Here is a 17,533-nt window from a genome sequence, read left to right as displayed (position 1 = left end):
ATTCTGCATAAGATTATGTCCCATTTAAAAGCCTAACAGCCCACGGATAAAAGCTATATATAAATCTCTCATCTACTTCAAGCCTGAAATGGAAATGATATAGTTGCATTTAGTGTGCTGGGCTACTGAGAAAAGGAAAGTAATAATAAATGCATTTAAGGACAACACACATGTCATTTAAGGATTTCAAGTTATCGGCAAGATTAGTTCTGCCTGACAAAATTCCAGCAATCAATTACAAAAAGCAACACTGCTTGGATCCGCACATATACTACACGGATACATTATGACAGCCTAGGTTCTTGGGAAGAACTCAATGTGGATGAATGCCAACACTAGTTAAAGAAGTGGCAACTGTGATTTTTAGCGATCCAATCCCGAGCCGGGGAACGGGTGGCGCTTTGGGCAGCCGTTCTCGACACAGGAGCGGCCAAGGGTCCGAAAGCAGAAGCCCGACTCTGTTCGCATCTCGCCTGCCGGTTCCTGGGAGCTCGCTCCCCTTAACCAAAGTTATTCTCGGGCTCTGAAACCATTAAATGGGGGTGCCTCGCTTCTCATGTTCTTGTTTGATTGGCATTGTCTGAATGTTTCCGTTCACCTGGGACTAACTCTTCCGTGTAATCCCGCGGGGCTTCAAGAGGGGAGAGAATTGCAAAGGTCTTTCAGAGCTATTCAATGCGCTTAAACCATGGGCCGTAAAAATGAAGGAAACGTGGCTTCGACTTTATAAATATTCGTGTAAAGGTGGATTTTTCTTTTATTTCATGTGAAGGAGCATAAAGCGTCTGCCGACTTCTGTCCTTTCCAGCCTCGCGCCGTTTCTGTGGTTTATTTCTGGCTCCCAAGAGCTTCGCTTTTATTTCCAGCCATTAGAGGGCGCTATCAACACGTAGTGACCGGAGAATTCGGTCACTGTCGCTTAGCAACCGCCACCATATCCTAAACAAAACTGACACGCGGAGAGAGAAATCGTGATCTGCATTGACGACTGGCAACCCTACTGCTGAGACTATGTCACCCGCTAGGAACTCCTTTCCATTCCCTCATTACGAAAATGAAAACACATACTGTGGTAATAGGAATGCACAGGTAAGAGAGATCTTTTTTTTCTTTAAAATATATAGACAAGCATTCGCATTGTGATGCATTTTCGTTATCCTAATGAAATTTAGAGGCCAGATGCTATTAATTCAATGATAGGGCAGCCTTCCTTTAACGTCTTAATATTTTACAGACGATGCTGAAAACTACTTTTTAACCTGAGATGCATATTTATAATGTTTACTAATACAGGATAAGAGGGACGCGGTGGCTCAGTGGGTTAGGACGCTGAGCTTGTCGATCAGAAGATCGGCAGTTTGGCGGGTCGAATCCCGAGTGCCGCGTAGCAGAGTGAGCTCCTGTTACTCGTCCCAGCTTCTGCCAACCTAGCAGTTCGAAAGCACGTCAAAATGCAAGTAGAAAAATAGGGACCACTACGATGGGAAGGTAACAGCGTTCCGTGCGCCTTTGGCGTCTAGTCACGCCGGCCACATGACCACGGAGACGTCCTCGGACAAGTGCTGCCTCTTCGGCTTTGAAACGGAGATGAGCACCAGCCCCTAGAGTCGGAAACGACTAGCACGCATGTGCGGGGGAACCTTTACCTTTAATACAGGATAAAATGTAGAGGTCTGGCTTTAAAAATAACCCTAAATATAACTAGTGAGTATAAAATGCACATCTCGGAAATTTATCCTAGTTTCTTGCTTTTCAGACAATTGCTGTCCCTTAATTACTCATATTTATTATAGAAACAGGCCTTCCATCCAGAGTAATAAATCAAGATGTACGAGACTTGGAGACACAGGATTAAAGAAAGAACAAAATTGTCAAAATTCAGTGATCTTCTCCTGCTATAATGTTCTTTATAAAAATGCAAAACATAAAAGAACACAATGCAATTATTATAGGTATATTTATATTTCACTGAGGTAATGAGAACTTCCTTAAACAAGGGGATTAAGGGAAAAATGGAAAGACAAGAAAACACTGAACTACTCTAAAGGTAAAGGTAAAGGTTCCCCCACATGCGTGCTAGTCGTTTCCAACTCTAGGGGCCGGTACTCATCTCCGTTTCAAAGCCGAAGAGCCAGCGCTTGTCCTAGGACGTCTCCGTGGTCATGTGGCCGGCATGACTAGACACCAAAGGCGCACGGAACGCTGTTACCTTCCCACCGTAGTGGTCCCTATTTTTCTACTTGCATTTTTACGTGCTTTCGAACTGCTAGTTTGGCAGAAGCTGGGACGAGTAACAGACGTTCACTCTGTTATGCGGCACTCGGGATTCGACCCGCCAAACTGCCGACCTGATCGACAAGCTCAGCGTCCTAAACCACTGAGCCACCGCGTCCCTGAACTACTCTAAGACACAACAATAGAAACTCTGTTAGAATGTGTACCAAAATCTAATTCGCCAGATATTCAAATCTGAGTTAAGCCAAGCAATCAGTTTTGTCCAAGTCAAGCAACATTTGGGATTTGTTACCAAGTAGGTAAGTTAACATCAGTCTTCCCCAATGTGACACCAGAGATGTTAAACGGCAAGTTCCAGACTTCTATGCTAATAATCTGGCAAGATGTTTATACATTTAATTCCAATTCCTCTGGAGGTTAACAGGTTGAGGAAGACTGCCTAAAATACGTTGAGAATCCTTTGTAACATGCAATCTTAAAAATACAAGGCGAGTTTTATATAACATTTTAGATCTTTTAAAGTAAGAATGGTTTGATATTATCCATCTGCTGAAATCTGTTGCTATGTTGACTTTTTCTGATTAGAAAAACTTGTGTAGTCTCAATTTACAACCATTCAGTGACCAAAGTTACAACAACACTGGAAAAACTGATTTGGACACTTGGCAACAGGCACGTATTTGATGTTTGTAATGTCTTGGGATCACGCACTCACCTTTGCAACCTTCTGAAAAGCAAAGTCAATGAGGAAGCCATATTCACTTAATATATCATTACATATAAACCATGTTACTAACTTAACAACTGCAGTGATTCATTTAACATCTGTGGCAAGAAAAGTCGTAAAAAATGGCAAAACTCATTTTACAATTGTCTTAGCAATGGAAATTTTAGGATCAACTGTAGTCATAAGTAGAGGACTAGCTGTATATTTTAAACATACATGAGTCAATAGGATTGAAGTAATCAGGAAAATGCCAATATTTTTACTGCATGTGCACATTCCTTGGATTCCAAGAGTTAATATAAATAAGCAGTTACGTTTTATCTTTTTATTGAGTCTGTACAATAAGTTTAGTATCATTCTTATTGATCCAGAAAACTTCCTATGGCATGCCCTCCCATCTTTCTCAGCAACAAGATACCTGGAATCGACTACATGGAACAGCAACTTTGGCAAGCATCAGAAGAGAAGTCTGGTACTCAGAACCTGAGGTAAAAAAAGAAATATTGCCATCTTTTGTTGTTTTTCAAGGTGCATTCTCTTTATTCTTTAGTGCCTTACTAGCCCTTCTTTAAAATGCGTCCGAAATGTGTATTAAATAGACTTTGAGAACCTGAAATTTGATAAAATGTTAGTTTAGAATAAAAATGTATTATCTTCTTGGGATTTATTTAGAGAGCCAGTGTGTCTTAGGAAATCCTGACAAGTTCTTGGGTCAATTTTTATCAAGCAAATGTACACCTTTCTAGCTTTGAAGGCTGCTAGATGCATTAATAGAGAAGCTGTTAAATTTTGAACTTGATTCACATGAGAAACAGATGTTATGGAGTAATCTTAATTTGAAAATGGGGGAAAAGCCTAAACTGAATAAGAGATCAATGCCTAGAAACTGTATTTGAAATACAACCTAACAATTCAATTCTATGCAAATTAAAAGTTAGGATGGTAATATTTTATTTGTGGAATAAGGAATTCTTGGAAAATCAGTGGGCCCAAGTTTTAAGAAATGCTAATCAAGAAGTTATTTAATTAGACATTCTTGGCTCATGTTTACAGAACTTTCCAAACAATCTTTCATTCTTAAATATTTCTTGTCATGGCATTTCTTTTAATGGTATTGTATTCCGTCAGTTTCAGTTGGCACAAACATAGGGATCAGTTAAAAGAATCCACCTCTATAGGGAAAAACAACACTCAATGTGTCAAGAGTGAATTCTAGAGATGTTTTGATTTTTGAAATGTATTTATAATATAGAATGAAGATGGATTAGTATGCTTCTATATGGTCTAGATTAGAATATATATGACCAAGGTATATATATTTTGGTATTACATATTTTTCCATATTTTATTTTTATTACACATTTGATATATTTTTATTCTATTACTATTAATTTCACTATAAAAGAAACCAATGTAGAATGAAGCAACTTATATTGATATATAAATTAGAGGCATTTGTGTGTTCTGGTATAGATGCATTCTATAATCTGGGTAGATATATAAAATGGTGCCATTTTGCACAATCTTCATTCTGAGAACATTTATTGCAAGGTTCTTACCTTAATACATACAGTATCTTCATTTTTGCCTTCTGTTTTGCTGTTAGACAGGCAATTCCTAAAAAGTTTGCATATACTATTTAACTTTTAAAACTTTTCTACTGTACTATCCCTAATTTATGCTTATAAATCAACATGCTTCCCACCTACCAATCTCATTTGCAGATTTCTAAAGACAGTTTGGATTTTAACCTCAGTTCTCTATACAATCACCATGAAGACCTGCTTAAAGACAAAACTCAAGTAGTCCTCCATAAAGAGACCCTCCTTGATGACCATGGGTAAACATACATTTTTATTATTCTAAATTTAAAAAACGAGCATCAGACTCCAGTGGATGCATACTCTAATACAGGGCTTTTCAACCAGTGGTACAGGTACCACCTGTGGTACTTTGGCACCTGGCAGGTGGTACACGACCATCCTAGAAAAGTAGTAGCAGGGGAGGGGAATGAGCTGAACCGGTGGCAGCACCGCATGAGCCTGAGCGAGAGACGGCTGGAGCTGCAGAGCTGTCAGGGCTCAGCCGAAGCGCCGGGATCAGCACTTCTTCAGGGCTGTCAGGGCTCAGCAGAAGCACCAGGATCAGCGCCAGGCTCCAGCTGGAGCTTGGCACTTCTGAGCCAGAAGAAGCATCGATCAGCTGGAATGGTGCAGCATCTCCAGGGTCTTGTGATTTACATTCAGATGCTTGGCAACTGATTCATATTTATGACGGTCAGTGTCCCAGGGTCATGTGAAGTGACCAAAACCTGCTGCAACCACCCAGCAGGGGAGGGGGAAAATAAAAACCAAACTCCCCCCCCACCCTACCCCCGCTGCCAATCCTCAACAGAAATGCTCACAATGAAAACCTCAGACAGGAGAAAGAGCGTCACCGGGCGGGCAGGTGTCTTGCTCGGCTGTGCCTTGGGGGGCACTTTTTTCAGTGCCATTGTAACTTCGAACAGTCACTAAGCGAACTGTTGTAAGTCAAGAACTACCTGTACTTCACTTTTTTCCTTTTTTTTTTTTTGGTCATCAAGATTTTGACACCTAGCTAGGTGACTGGTGGTACTCGGATGTTGCCATATCCTAAAAGTGGTACAATGGGTGAAAAGGTTGAAAAGCCCTGCTCTAATAGTGCTGCAATTCTTATAGCTATGAAACCAACTATAAGGGGTACATTGCGTGATCAATAAGCCTATCAATCATATTTATTAGATTATATTTTTACATTAAACAAGTTTGTCCACATCAGCTACATTTCATTTTCTTCAGGGTAAATTTCAACTAGTATCAGGCATATAAAATACATTTTTAATGTTTTCAATTTGAAATAAAGACAAATGCATGTTTGAAAACATAACTTAAATGTTTCCAGCTCCAAAATGCAGTCTCTAGTTAAAGACATATACTGGAGAATACTTTAAAGTCGTTTATCAGAGATAGCGCAATTCATTTTCCGTACTGAACAGATGATTAGACTCCATAACCTAAATGGTCCTTTCTAACTCTGAGTCAATAATTCCTGTTAATTCTAAGTGTTCTCATACATTTGAACAGCATGCTACTGTTTCCTTAGCTAAATAGTCCTATCCTACTTCTTTTACCTAATTAAAGATTATTTGCACAATACATTAATTCACTTTGTTTACCATTCAACAATTATTCCTGCCCAAGAGGCAACACTTTCTTGCTAATGCATGTCCTTTGTTTTTGAGCACGGCAGAACATTGAAGGGTTTAGAGCCTGTGAAGAAATACACTTCAGTTCAGCATCCTACCTCCAAGGGCATTACTGTGAGACACTGGGTCAACCCTGTAAAAGAATCTATCCACCACATTGAGGGAGCCATTGGTAAGCATGACCATTAAATGCCTTTTTGGTTGAAGAGCTAGAACAGAAACCTTTTCAGTACATCAATTTTCAAATACCTTCCCTCAAGTTAGTTTAGATTATTTTATCTGACTTTCTTTTGAGGCAATATATTATATCCTTAATCACAGGTCTGTGTTAAAAGCTTCTTCATTTAAAGTGGATAATACCAGAGTGATGTAAACTTTATATTATAAACAATTAAATGCCAATAGCTCAGTGAAGCAGAACCTAAAATACAGTAAAAATAGGTAGTTATTTTAAAAATGTTCCCGGCTGTATAACATAATTTTAAAGATAAAATAAAAAGTCAAGAGAGTTCTGTAGCTTTGTTCCATTGCAAGATACCAGTTATTTACTTGTGTATGTATGTGTTTGGGGTGTCAATTCTCAGAACAGTAAACGACAGTGACAAAATAATTTGTCTTTGTTTGCAGAATCTCCACATACTGCTGCCACAAACAGTGGATATTCCCGTAAAGAGAATGGTGGGATCTTCTATCATTAATGATTTTTGCAGGGTCCTTTCATCTATACTTGCTGCCTATTTGTTAACTCTTGGCTCACTGCATGCTCAGTTTTCAGATCATCCATTAAACCAGCCAGCTTCACTGAATTTTAGTAAAAGCTCAGCTGTGCCATATTTGAAAAAGCAGCTTGTTCTTGCCAATGGACCAAGCCCCAAACATATCCGGCCTAATAAATTCAGATATTTGGTTAGGACTGAAGTAATAGAATCTAGTCCACTTTGGGCTCAGCTCTAAAGAAGATACTCTTAATACTGAACCATTACAGTATTATTTTGCACAATCTTAGCTGAAACTATCTTAGTTAACATCTCAAAGTAAAATATGAACATTGATTACAATCTTAAAAAAATGTTTTTCAAAAACAAAATGCAAATATAACTTCATTCCTAAATTATTCCTAATACACTTATGGAGTACTTCAGAACACAAATTTCCATAAGAACAGAGTGATCCAACTTCTGAAGAATAAAACTTTTATATCAAGATCAAAAAGAATGCCAACCAGGAACAAGGGCTGAATGCCAAAATACACAATTCTATAAACTTTATAAAAAGTTCTGCAAGTACAAAAACTGCCACAGATCAAGGATACAAAGCACCTGATGTCATTTATAAACACCATGGCTATGTGCAAGTTTCAAAAGCAAGCTGGAGCCAAAGATTGCCAATACAAATGAATCTCAAAACCAGCCCAGTAATATTTATTTCAAATTGCAAGTTGATGCTTTATGATACATTACTGAACTGATATTTTCCCTTGGTACTTTAAGCCTGTACTTTTGAGTGATGTTGGATTATTAGCTATGCAAAATGTAGGTTGTGAGAATTTTGCTCAAAGAAAGAGGTCAAGAAACTCAAGAGAGACAATAGGCTTATCCACTTCCTGTCTAGTGCACTGACTTAATTTTTGATCCTTTGTCTTCACATATAAAGCCATACATTTAAATATTTTATCTGCTTTGTCCATTGTTTTTATTATTCAGTATTATCTCCCTATTGCAGTTTTTTAAAAAACTAATCTATGCTGCAGTAACATTGTTAGAATCAACCCATTCTCCTCTGCTGAACTATTTTTTGTCACTCTAATATACATTTTTAATTAATATTTTCACCTATATTCTTTCATTATTGTTGCCTTATGGTTCCTATGCTGCAATTTTTCTGCATTTCTAAAAAATTGTTGTAGATCCCAAATAATTTTCACATTTTAATTCTAAATCAATTATATCCCTTCTTGTATAATATGAATATCAAATCATGCAATTTCCTGAATAAACATTCTAAGCATTATATCATCTAAGTTAATTAGCATTAAAGGATTCACTGTGTATTTGTATCTTAAGGAAATTTGGAACATTATCTCTTCTCAAGCTAGTTCTTGCCAATTTGAACTGAAAATTCATTCATCTGATGTCACTTTCCCCGCGCTGGCTCAGTGGCTTAGAAATAGATATAAGCACTGCCCCTAAGGTAGGTTATGACTAGCACAGTAAAAACCCCTAATATGTTTTTTTAATTAAATTTCAGATAAACAAATGTGAAATTTCCACTCTAAATTGCTTGGTCAGAATTCGTCAAGACTCACAGAATGTATATTGCTAAAAGTATTTTAGGCATTTCTCTAACCAACTGCAAAACTGGCTTGTCTAATCTACAATTAAGCACTATCTAAAATTAGCTTGCTTGTCCTGCTAGATGATAGGGTAAAGTTTACAATAAGATTTTTTTTTAAAAAAATAACCTCTTGCTATATTCATATAAAGGTTGGATTCAAACTGGTTACTCCCTGAACACTATCTCCTTATATTCTCAAGAGCACAAACTCTTGCAAATGCACATTTTCAAAGTTGTCCGAGGATGCTTCTGTGGTTGTGTGGCCAGCATGACTATAAACAGAGGCACGTGGAATGTGGTTACCTTCCCACTGACTTGCATTTTCATGCTTTTGCTATATGGGTAGGAGCTGGGGCAAGTAATGGGAGCTCACCTGGTCACACAGCACTCAGGTCTTAAACCTAGGCTGCTAGTAAACAAGCTGTCTTTTAACTGCTGAGCTATCATACCCCCAAAACATATTCTATACATGCATAATCCTTAATTGCCAGGAATGCATACCAAGGCATGAAAAAGCAGAAATTAAAGAAAAATGAAGGAACAGAGTACAACCCAAAGGCTCCATCTTAGTCTAGTTTCATTTACAACTGGCTTCTTGTCCCAATAAATAAAAATAAGTATCACTAAGATTACTACTGAAACAATAAGTATCACTAAGGTTACTAGTGAAATAAAAGTAATATCATTAAGGTTACTAGTGATAGGGTGTCCCATTTCAACTGAGATCACATTTTGAATTTTTTACAGGGGTTAAGACTCCCTTAACTCCTCACTGACCATGATAGCTGGGAGTTTCTCATTGTTTTGTATTGGAATTTTTAATTGTGATACTAGAAAGAGCATAAAAAAAGCAACTTCTCAAGCTTGTATGCACACTAGTTCCTGAAGAGGAAGCTCTTAAGCAGGGGTCTTCAAACTTGGCCCTTTGATGACTTGTGGACTTCAACTTCCAGAATTCCTCAGCCAGCGTTGCTGGCTGAGGAATTCTGGGAGTTGAAGTCCACAAGTCATCAAAGGGCCAAGTTTGAAGACCCCTGCTCTTAAGTCTGGAGCTGTAAGAGGTTCTGGCAGCACCTTAACCACCACGGTCCCATGTGCTTTGATAAAATCCATTTTATCGTGTTTTTTTTCCCCCCAAAGGCGCATACCACACGCAGGTCGATCTTTAGAGCATCGCAAGCATCTTGGGCGCATTACCTTTGTTACATTTTAAAGAAAACCTACTCAACGGCCAGCACAGGCTGTTGGTTAAGAAAAATCGAATCCTATTTTAATGGACGCCGGCGCTTCTAACCAGAGGAATAAAAGCCCCCCCCCCACACACACGGAACAAAGAAGTGCCTTGGCTGAAGCCGGATCAGAATCGCTTCGATACACATTGGCTAGGAAGAGGAACTTGCCAACTTCCAGCCTCATCTATCTGATCAATTCATCATTTCCGACCATACTGCCGCGCGCTCATGAAACCGGCTTCTCCGTACAGCGCCAAGGGCTTCACAGAAGCGGATCTTTTCATTTCAGGCCGGGAAGGCGGCGACATCTCGGCCCGATCAAATAAGATCAACGTGTAAAAAGTAATTGTCGCAGATCAGGGCCACATGCATACACCTCCCGAAGCCTCACATACGGTAACGTACAAACTACAGACGCGGTTCAAGCATCCTCCCAACCACGCTCGCTCCCATTCACAAACACACCACGATCGCTCCCCCCTGGCTGCCGACACAAAGATGGCGGGCAGGCCCTCACAGTTTTTCTACTCCGCATTGCATTCTGGGCATCGCACTGATCTCGGGCCGGGGCCCGCGCGAGCTGCGGCTTTCTGTGAGATCCTACGAAGGAGGAGAGCGCGCTGCGCATCAGAGCCCCGAAGGAAGCCGGCGCCTGATTGGGCGGATTAGTCAGTGTTCGAATGGCCGGAATTTCGAAAAGGGTTTAAGGCTGATGGATAAGAACAGGGGTCTTCAAACTTAGCCCTTTTATGATTTGTGGACTTCAACTCCCAGAATTCCTCAGCCAGCGTTCCTGGCTGAGGAATTCTGCGAGTTGAAGTCCACAAGTCATAAAAGGGCCAGGTTTGAAGACCCCTGGATAAGAAGTAATTTAATAATAATAATAATTAATAATAATAATAATAATAATAATAATAATAATAATAATAATAATAATGATAATGATAATGATAATGATAATAATAATAATATAAATAATTAGGGGGGAAGGAAGGAAGCTCAAAAAAGTAGTTGAACATACTTTGGTTTTACTGCCTTTCCGCTTGAATTTTATTGCTTTTTCATTTGAATGTACTCTTCTTCCGCCGTGCGTACGTGATTATTTGTGTGTTGCATTTCTACGTTACTCTCCAGAGCCTCACCAGAACTAAACAGATCGTCACTAAACCACAAACAGAATAACAGTACGTTCTCTTTTGTTTCATTTCTGGATGTACAGTAAACGCACGATCTTCTTAATGGCGTTTTATAGTGTGCCTAAAAGTTTTATCTATGCTGTTCATCAAGAAGTTATCAACAATGAGAACGGATATAAAATGTATTAATTATATGTGCACAATATTTCATAACAAATTACAACTGCGTTATAAAACTAACGAGGACAATCGCAGTTAAAATTTCCTCGCAAGTCGTAATGCCATCGCTATAATTTGAGAATTGGGGGTTACCACGTGACAAGGCAAGTGTCAGTAGCGTTCCTCAATCTAAACAAATTTTAAGTGCTGTACAGACCTCAACACTAAGGAATTCTGGGAGTTGAAGTCCACACATCTTAAAAGTTGCTGAGGTTGAGAGATGCTGGTCTAAGGAATAAAAATAAAACTATATTGTCAATCCTGTGGGAACACAAGCATTTCCACTGATTTTCATAGTCCCTGAAAAATCTCTGAGAAATAAGGAGTCTGGCTGATAATGCAATCCTATGAATATGGACTTTCTACCTGTCATAAAAACTTTGGGTATTTCCTGGAATATGCAAGTTCCTATATGCCTGCCCTCTGGAACCAGTTACCCGTAGAGCTTAGGACTGCCCCTGATTTTCGTTCGTTCCGCCAGGACCTGAAGACTTGGCTCTTTGAGCTTTCCAGCCAGGACTGAGGAATTTTTTAATTTTTAACTTATTGTAATTGGGTTTTTAACCAGAGTCATAGGGGTTTTAGATTTTAATTAAGGAAAATTTAATCTATTTTAATTATTAATTTTTGTATTGTAATGTTTTAATTGCCTTGTGAACCGCCCTGGGTCCTACGGGAGAAGGGCGGTATATAAGTTTAATAAATAATAATATCTTAGATTTAATGTATCCAACTACCTTTGTTGTAGGTACAGTACTGTATTATATATGTTTTGAGAATATATTTACATTCTTTTACAAATGGATTTTTCCCCTTACTTCAAGATACAGGGATAAAATTGCCAGATTATATTATACTAGTGAATCGCCAATATCAATGGTGGCTTTTTCAATGACAGTGAAAACGTTATAAAATTTTTAAAAACTTCAAGTCTCATCTTCTGCAATTCGATGAAAATTATAGATTAGCCATACATAGAAAATATTACTTTAAAATGGAAACAAATTTAAGTTTTCAGGGGTGAATATACTGGCTATAAAGAGCATAAAACCCCCTCTTTGTTTCTATTTAGGGAGTGTAGCAATTGCTATAAACAGTCGTTTTAATTTATTAATGAATTAAGTGGAAGAATTCAACAGAAATAAGCAGAAAGTAATCCTGATTGCTTAGTAAAATGTTAAGAGTTGCAATTAAAGGTTCATATTTTGCTTGACAATATCATACCAGTTATATTTTTATTCCATACCATATTCACAACAGATATGGAAAGAAGTTGCAGATACAGTGAATGAAGAACAAACTGAAGAATTATAAGCAGAAAGTTCATTCGCATTAGCCCTAAATAAACCAGTTACACAGCAAGTCTCACTAAATGAAATTGATTAAACTCCATTGGAATTCTGTGTTATCAGTATTAGATGCTCTAGAATACAGGTGTCAAAATCACGTCACGTATCCTGATGTATTGCGACGTTTTTTGCCTTTGCGGAGCTACGGTGGGCATGGCCTGTGCATGATGCATCCAGCCCATGGGCCACCAGTTTGACTTCACTGCATTTCCAGATGGCTTGCATAGGTATATGAATTGATGCAAATATAACTATTAAATTTATATGCCGCCCATCTCACTATCCAATTTAAGAGACCCTTGATACTGTTTTACACTGGAGTCTGCATTTCAATTTTATGAGAAATTTGATCTCTAATGTTGAACTAATTATATCCCATTTTTCCAAGTAGTGTTTTGTTGTTATCCAGTAATAGCAATTTTAGTTTTTCCTTTAAAAAAATGATATATTTCATTGCTTTATGGGCAACTAATATATTTAAAAATAATTTTCATGACATTTCAAATAATTTACTTAACTATCTTTTATTCTTTTTACATTTCTTTTACCAATTCATATTCTTCTAAAAAGTTTAATATATAGATGATAAAAACCTAAGCATTGCAAAACTTGGTCATCAGCTTTAGATGAAAGGAAATAAAGAGAAGATTGGACAACTTATCACTGACTTATCTTCTGGATAGCTGAAAATTTAGACTTTAGCATTTTGAATTCTAGTGCTAAAACTAAGCCAGTTCTTATGCATGGCACAGATTTTCATATACTCCCACCAGGGAAAATGGATATATCAATTACACTGTAGCAAAATGCTTGTTAGCATTCAATTTTCTTCATGTATTAAAAGTTTGACAAAACAATAAAGGACAAATTATCTTTTAGAGTCTGATATTTATTTTCATTAATGGAATAATCCTAGCAATGATTTTTGTCAGCATTATGTTTCCCAGAATTATGTATTGGTAAAGTATCTGTAAAAAGATTCCCTAAATTACAAATAATCAAAAACAGAACATCTCTAATGCCAGATTGTTTTCAGAAAAATATTATGATTCTAATGTTTTCTTCCCATCGCTGTCTAAATTGCTTTCATAGCAAACATGAAAATATATCTTCAAATAGACAAACAGTGCGTCTGCCCTCTGGAACCAGCTGCCCGTGGAGCTGAGGACCGCCCCCGACCTCCGTTCATTCCGCCGGGACCTGAAGACCTGGCTCTTCGAGCTCTCTGGCCCAGGCTGAGAATTTTAATTTTAATTTTAATTGGGGGTTTTATTCTCTCTGGGACTATTATAATCTTTTTAATTGTTTTTAATTTTTGTATTTCCTGTTTTAATTCCCTGTAAACCGCCCTGAGTCCTTCGGGAAAGGGCGGTATACAAATCCAATTAAATAAATAAAATAAATAAATTGATTGCTAAGTTGTATCATTAATATGATCAACTATTTATGCAATTTGTTAAAAGAAATCTAATATTGAGATCCCAATGCCACTGGAGACATGCCTTTAAGTAAAACTCTCTAAATGCTGAAATTAATAACTCACTACTTAAATAGCACCTCTATTTTTGTCTTCCCATTTCTACATCAAACTGACAAGTTTTTATTTCTATAGTTTCTAACGGCAAGAAAACACACAAAAAAGAGGGTTCAAATATATATCAGTTAGGAAGTACAGGGAAGATCAAAAAAGGCAGATTTATTCAAACACATATTGCTGGAATACCAAAGGCCAAATTATGGCTTTAGTGTTCTTGCTGATTTATAAATATATAATTAGTACAAGTTTTGTCTGTGACAAAATGTACAATGTTGAAAAAGAAACTTGGCTTTCTCAGATTGAACTGATATACAAAACAATGGATTAAAATTACTTAGGGCCAATCTTGAAACTTTGAATCTGTCAGATGCTTACATTATAAACTTTAAACAGACAGGTCAAACATGCTCTTTTACAGTAATGCTCCTCTTTTAGAAGAGAATCTCCTACACTTAAAGCACATGGTGATAGGAGGTTACTATCAAGAGGAAGGCTGGAATGAGGAAAATTTAAAAGTATAGTAAAAATAAAGACTAGAACAACTCTTTAAGTATGTACACTTCTCAAAATATACATGTTATCTTTAAATGTGATTTAACCATGTAGCATCTCACATCTTATATAACAGCATATGCCCCCACTGTTTTCTCCCATACCATACCATGTTTTCAGTTCTTTTAATTCTTACTTTCAAACAGGGTTCTACAAAATAACAAGACATTTTAACCATACTCAGTAATTTATATGAGGTGGCAAGATTATTAACTATAGCAAAAGATAAGTGAACATCACCAAATTGTAATTTGTTTCCTTTATGTTTCAATTCTTCAAGAATTCCACAATGCACAAATATTTTATTCTATCACTGGTGAGTTTCTCATCTTCAGTTATTTGTGTTATGAGTTTGGGTTCAAAGCAGTAATCAAAGAAAACAAATCTACAGCCTTTCAATGCTACTACATTTTGGGGACAAAAGAAACCATCGTTCCACTTCCATGTTATATCAAACTCTGGAAAAAACACTCATTTCAACTTGCCATAAACCTGTGATATTTCTCTTGTATAGACTAATATTAATTTTAATAATCTGCACATAAAATAATCTTTTGATTTTTGTTGAAACTCTTAGATGCACAGAAGATTGTTTCTATCTAAACAACATTCCCTTGGTCTCAAGCAAGCCATGGCCACAGAATAATTTCTTCTTGCCATCTGTACAGATTCTTGTCAATTCTGCTAGGAGGTACAGTCCTCTGAAGCAAAAGAGCACAGTGTCTTCATTTAAACAGTTGTCCATCTGAAGCAGTGGGATTCATTTTACAAAGAGGACATAAAAAGCCATGACAATACAAGATATTGCCACTGCTGAATGAAGTCTGGTACCAATGACTGCAGCTGAAAAACATCAAAGACCATTATTCAAACAGTAGTAAGCACATGTCATTTCATATAATTCTTTGAGAATGAAAAAAATAAAAATGCTTTCTTGCAATGCACACTAAGAGTGCAGTGCTAATCTTGCTAACTTCAAACCTTTCTACCTAACACTTCAAACCAGTTTCATGCATAGTGCTCACAGAATCTTTAAGCTAAGGTTTTTCAACTTGTTGCTGATATAGAGTCCTTCTATAACATTGCCAGCACCTTTAGAGCCACAGCAGAAACCACTCCAATAATAGAAGTCTACCTCTACCCAAGTTGCTGACCTCCAGTCAACCAGTGAAAAGTGATAGTCAGCAGCACATTGTCATGCCGCCTTTGTCAGTAACGTAAGCGTAAGCATGATTAAATCCTCCAATTTCTATAGGTATGCTATACCAACGCTAAAGCTGGAGGAAAAGTTGACTATATATAACAACACCTACCATTTCCAATTATATCAAAGTGTCACCACTCTTACTTTACCAAAAAAAAACAAAAAAACAAAGGTAAAGACATTTAAAGCTAAATCACAAGAGGATCATACAACAGAGGTTTAATTAATTTCTCCTATCCATCCAGGTCCGATTTACACACCAAACTATCTCCCATCTAACCCAGGGTTTCCCAAACTATGAGGGGTATCTCTCTTGAGGAGATGCTGAAAGAGTCCCAGGGAAAGTGTGTGTGTGGGGGGGGGGAAAGAACCTTTTAGTTGTTCGTTATCACAATACATCCACCTATTACAGGGGTAGGCAACCTCGGCTCTTTTATGACTCATGGACTTCAACTCCCAGAATTCCTGAGTCAGCATAGCTGACTCAGGAATTCTGGGAATTGAAGTCCATGAGTCATAAAAGAGCCGAGGTTGCCTACCCCTGACCTATTCCAAAGTTTTATTGTACTGTTTCCATTGCTCGTTTTTATTCGGATTTTTTTTAAGGGAGGTGTGTAAGCTAAAGAGAAGCGCCACGGACAAAAGTTTTAAAAACCCTTAAGTCTAAAATTGTCCTTCCTCCCGGAGATGCAATCAGCTTCACTTTCTGCTACTACTCACAAGCTTCTCCCGACAGGACTTAACTCCCGCTTGTCTAAAGTTTTCCCTCTGCTCTACTGTGTCGGTACTTAGCGCTCCGGGCGAGATGCCGACCTTTGTAAAAGACACCCCAGACGCCCCTCTTCTCCGACAGAAGCCAGGTTTTCAGGCGAGGCACCTTCCGGAAGTAGGCGCAGGTGCACACGAAGAGCAAGCCGAAGACCAAGAGCCCGTCCAGGGAGTACACTGCGAAGAACAGGGAAAAGAAAGTCAAGGCCGGTTGGGTGGACCGCTCCTGCTTTCAGGGGACGCGGGGAGCATGGAAGGGAGACTGAGACACGGACTCCACGGGGGGACCCCGAGCCGAGGGAACCGCCCCACTCGCGGGAGCCTAAGTACTCGCTGGGCCGGCGAGCACAACATGACCCGAGAGAATGGCCAGGAGAGCGTTTCAGAGAACCGGACTAAGAACCAGCCGCTCACCATTAGCCATGACGGCCGCCCGAAGAGCCGAAGCCGAACTCGTCACCGCATCTCCAGGAGGAAGGAACGGCCAGCGCGGCACCGGAACCACCGAGTAAGGTGAATCGAGCTCAGATAGGCAAGCGTTCTGGATCGCCTCAGAGTCCTAGAACGGCGCGCCGTGTCGTTTCAGGCAGCAACAAACGAAGACCGATAGAACTGCTGAGAGTCGTGTTTACCAGCCCGCGGGTTTTTAAATCTGTGGCTCTGGTTTCTCGTTCATTTTGGAGGTCATGTTTGTCTTTGGTTAAAATGCAAGTGGTAACGTCTGTTCATAGACGGCATACATATTAAAGACCGTTAATGATCCATTATCAGTCAATGGTTATGACCATTTGGAAGCGACTATCCAGTGCCAAATGAAGTGAAAGTTGGAATAGCTTTCTCATTTCTTGAAGCAGCTCATAGGAACTAAAATTTGTTTTTATTTATTATATTAATATTCAGATTTTTCTCTTCTGCATGCTTGCAGTCTACTGAGTAAACTTGCATAATAAGTTCCATTAATATGGACTTGCACTACGTGATCCTATTAAGCAAGATGAACAAAAGATAAGTCAT

General features: G+C 38.3%; 2 protein-coding genes and 1 long non-coding RNA gene across 3 annotated transcripts; 1 reads left to right on the top strand and 2 right to left on the bottom strand.

Annotated features, from left to right (window-relative positions):
* Positions 1-811: 811 nt before the first annotated feature.
* LOC308664978 lies at positions 812-4,629 on the bottom strand. Its single transcript, XR_014025791.1, has 3 exons — positions 4,522-4,629; positions 3,381-3,445; positions 812-949 (listed from the first exon to the last, which is right to left on the bottom strand). It is a non-coding gene; the product is annotated as an uncharacterized lncRNA (long non-coding RNA).
* On the top strand, positions 943-7,010 carry CFAP276 (cilia and flagella associated protein 276). The gene is made up of 5 exons (XM_081322546.1): positions 943-1,089; positions 3,334-3,450; positions 4,687-4,802; positions 6,233-6,360; positions 6,816-7,010. The coding sequence occupies exons 1-5, from the start codon at positions 1,012-1,014 to the stop codon at positions 6,884-6,886; spliced, it is 510 nt and encodes a 169-aa protein (XP_081178672.1). The 5' UTR covers positions 943-1,011; the 3' UTR covers positions 6,887-7,010.
* A 7,118-nt stretch (positions 7,011-14,128) lies between these two features.
* Positions 14,129-17,028, bottom strand: TMEM167B (transmembrane protein 167B). Its single transcript, XM_081323408.1, has 3 exons — positions 16,934-17,028; positions 16,565-16,696; positions 14,129-15,390 (listed from the first exon to the last, which is right to left on the bottom strand). Exons 1-3 carry the CDS (start codon positions 16,941-16,943, stop codon positions 15,308-15,310), a joined length of 225 nt encoding a protein of 74 aa, XP_081179534.1. The 5' UTR covers positions 16,944-17,028; the 3' UTR covers positions 14,129-15,307.
* Positions 17,029-17,533: the final 505 nt, after the last annotated feature.

Source organism: Vipera berus (assembly GCF_964194415.1).
Source record: "Vipera berus genome assembly, chromosome: 3".
Classification (NCBI taxonomy): domain Eukaryota; kingdom Metazoa; phylum Chordata; class Lepidosauria; order Squamata; family Viperidae; genus Vipera; species Vipera berus.
Note: the sequence above shows the minus strand (reverse complement) of the source record. Positions and strands in the feature narration are given on the sequence as shown.

Excerpts from the sequence above, each read along its gene's own strand:
- TMEM167B (XM_081323408.1), bottom strand. Across the intron at positions 15,391-16,564 it reads CTGGGGTGTCTTTTACAAAG|CTGCAGTCATTGGTACCAGA; the intron begins GTCGGCATCTCG and ends GATGTTTTTCAG.
- CFAP276 (XM_081322546.1), top strand. The coding sequence starts at position 1,012 with ATGTCACCCGCTAGGAACTCCTTTCCATTCCCTCATTACGAAAATGAA. Across the intron at positions 3,451-4,686 it reads TCTGGTACTCAGAACCTGAG|ATTTCTAAAGACAGTTTGGA; the intron begins GTAAAAAAAGAA and ends TCTCATTTGCAG. Across the intron at positions 6,361-6,815 it reads CCACATTGAGGGAGCCATTG|AATCTCCACATACTGCTGCC; the intron begins GTAAGCATGACC and ends CTTTGTTTGCAG.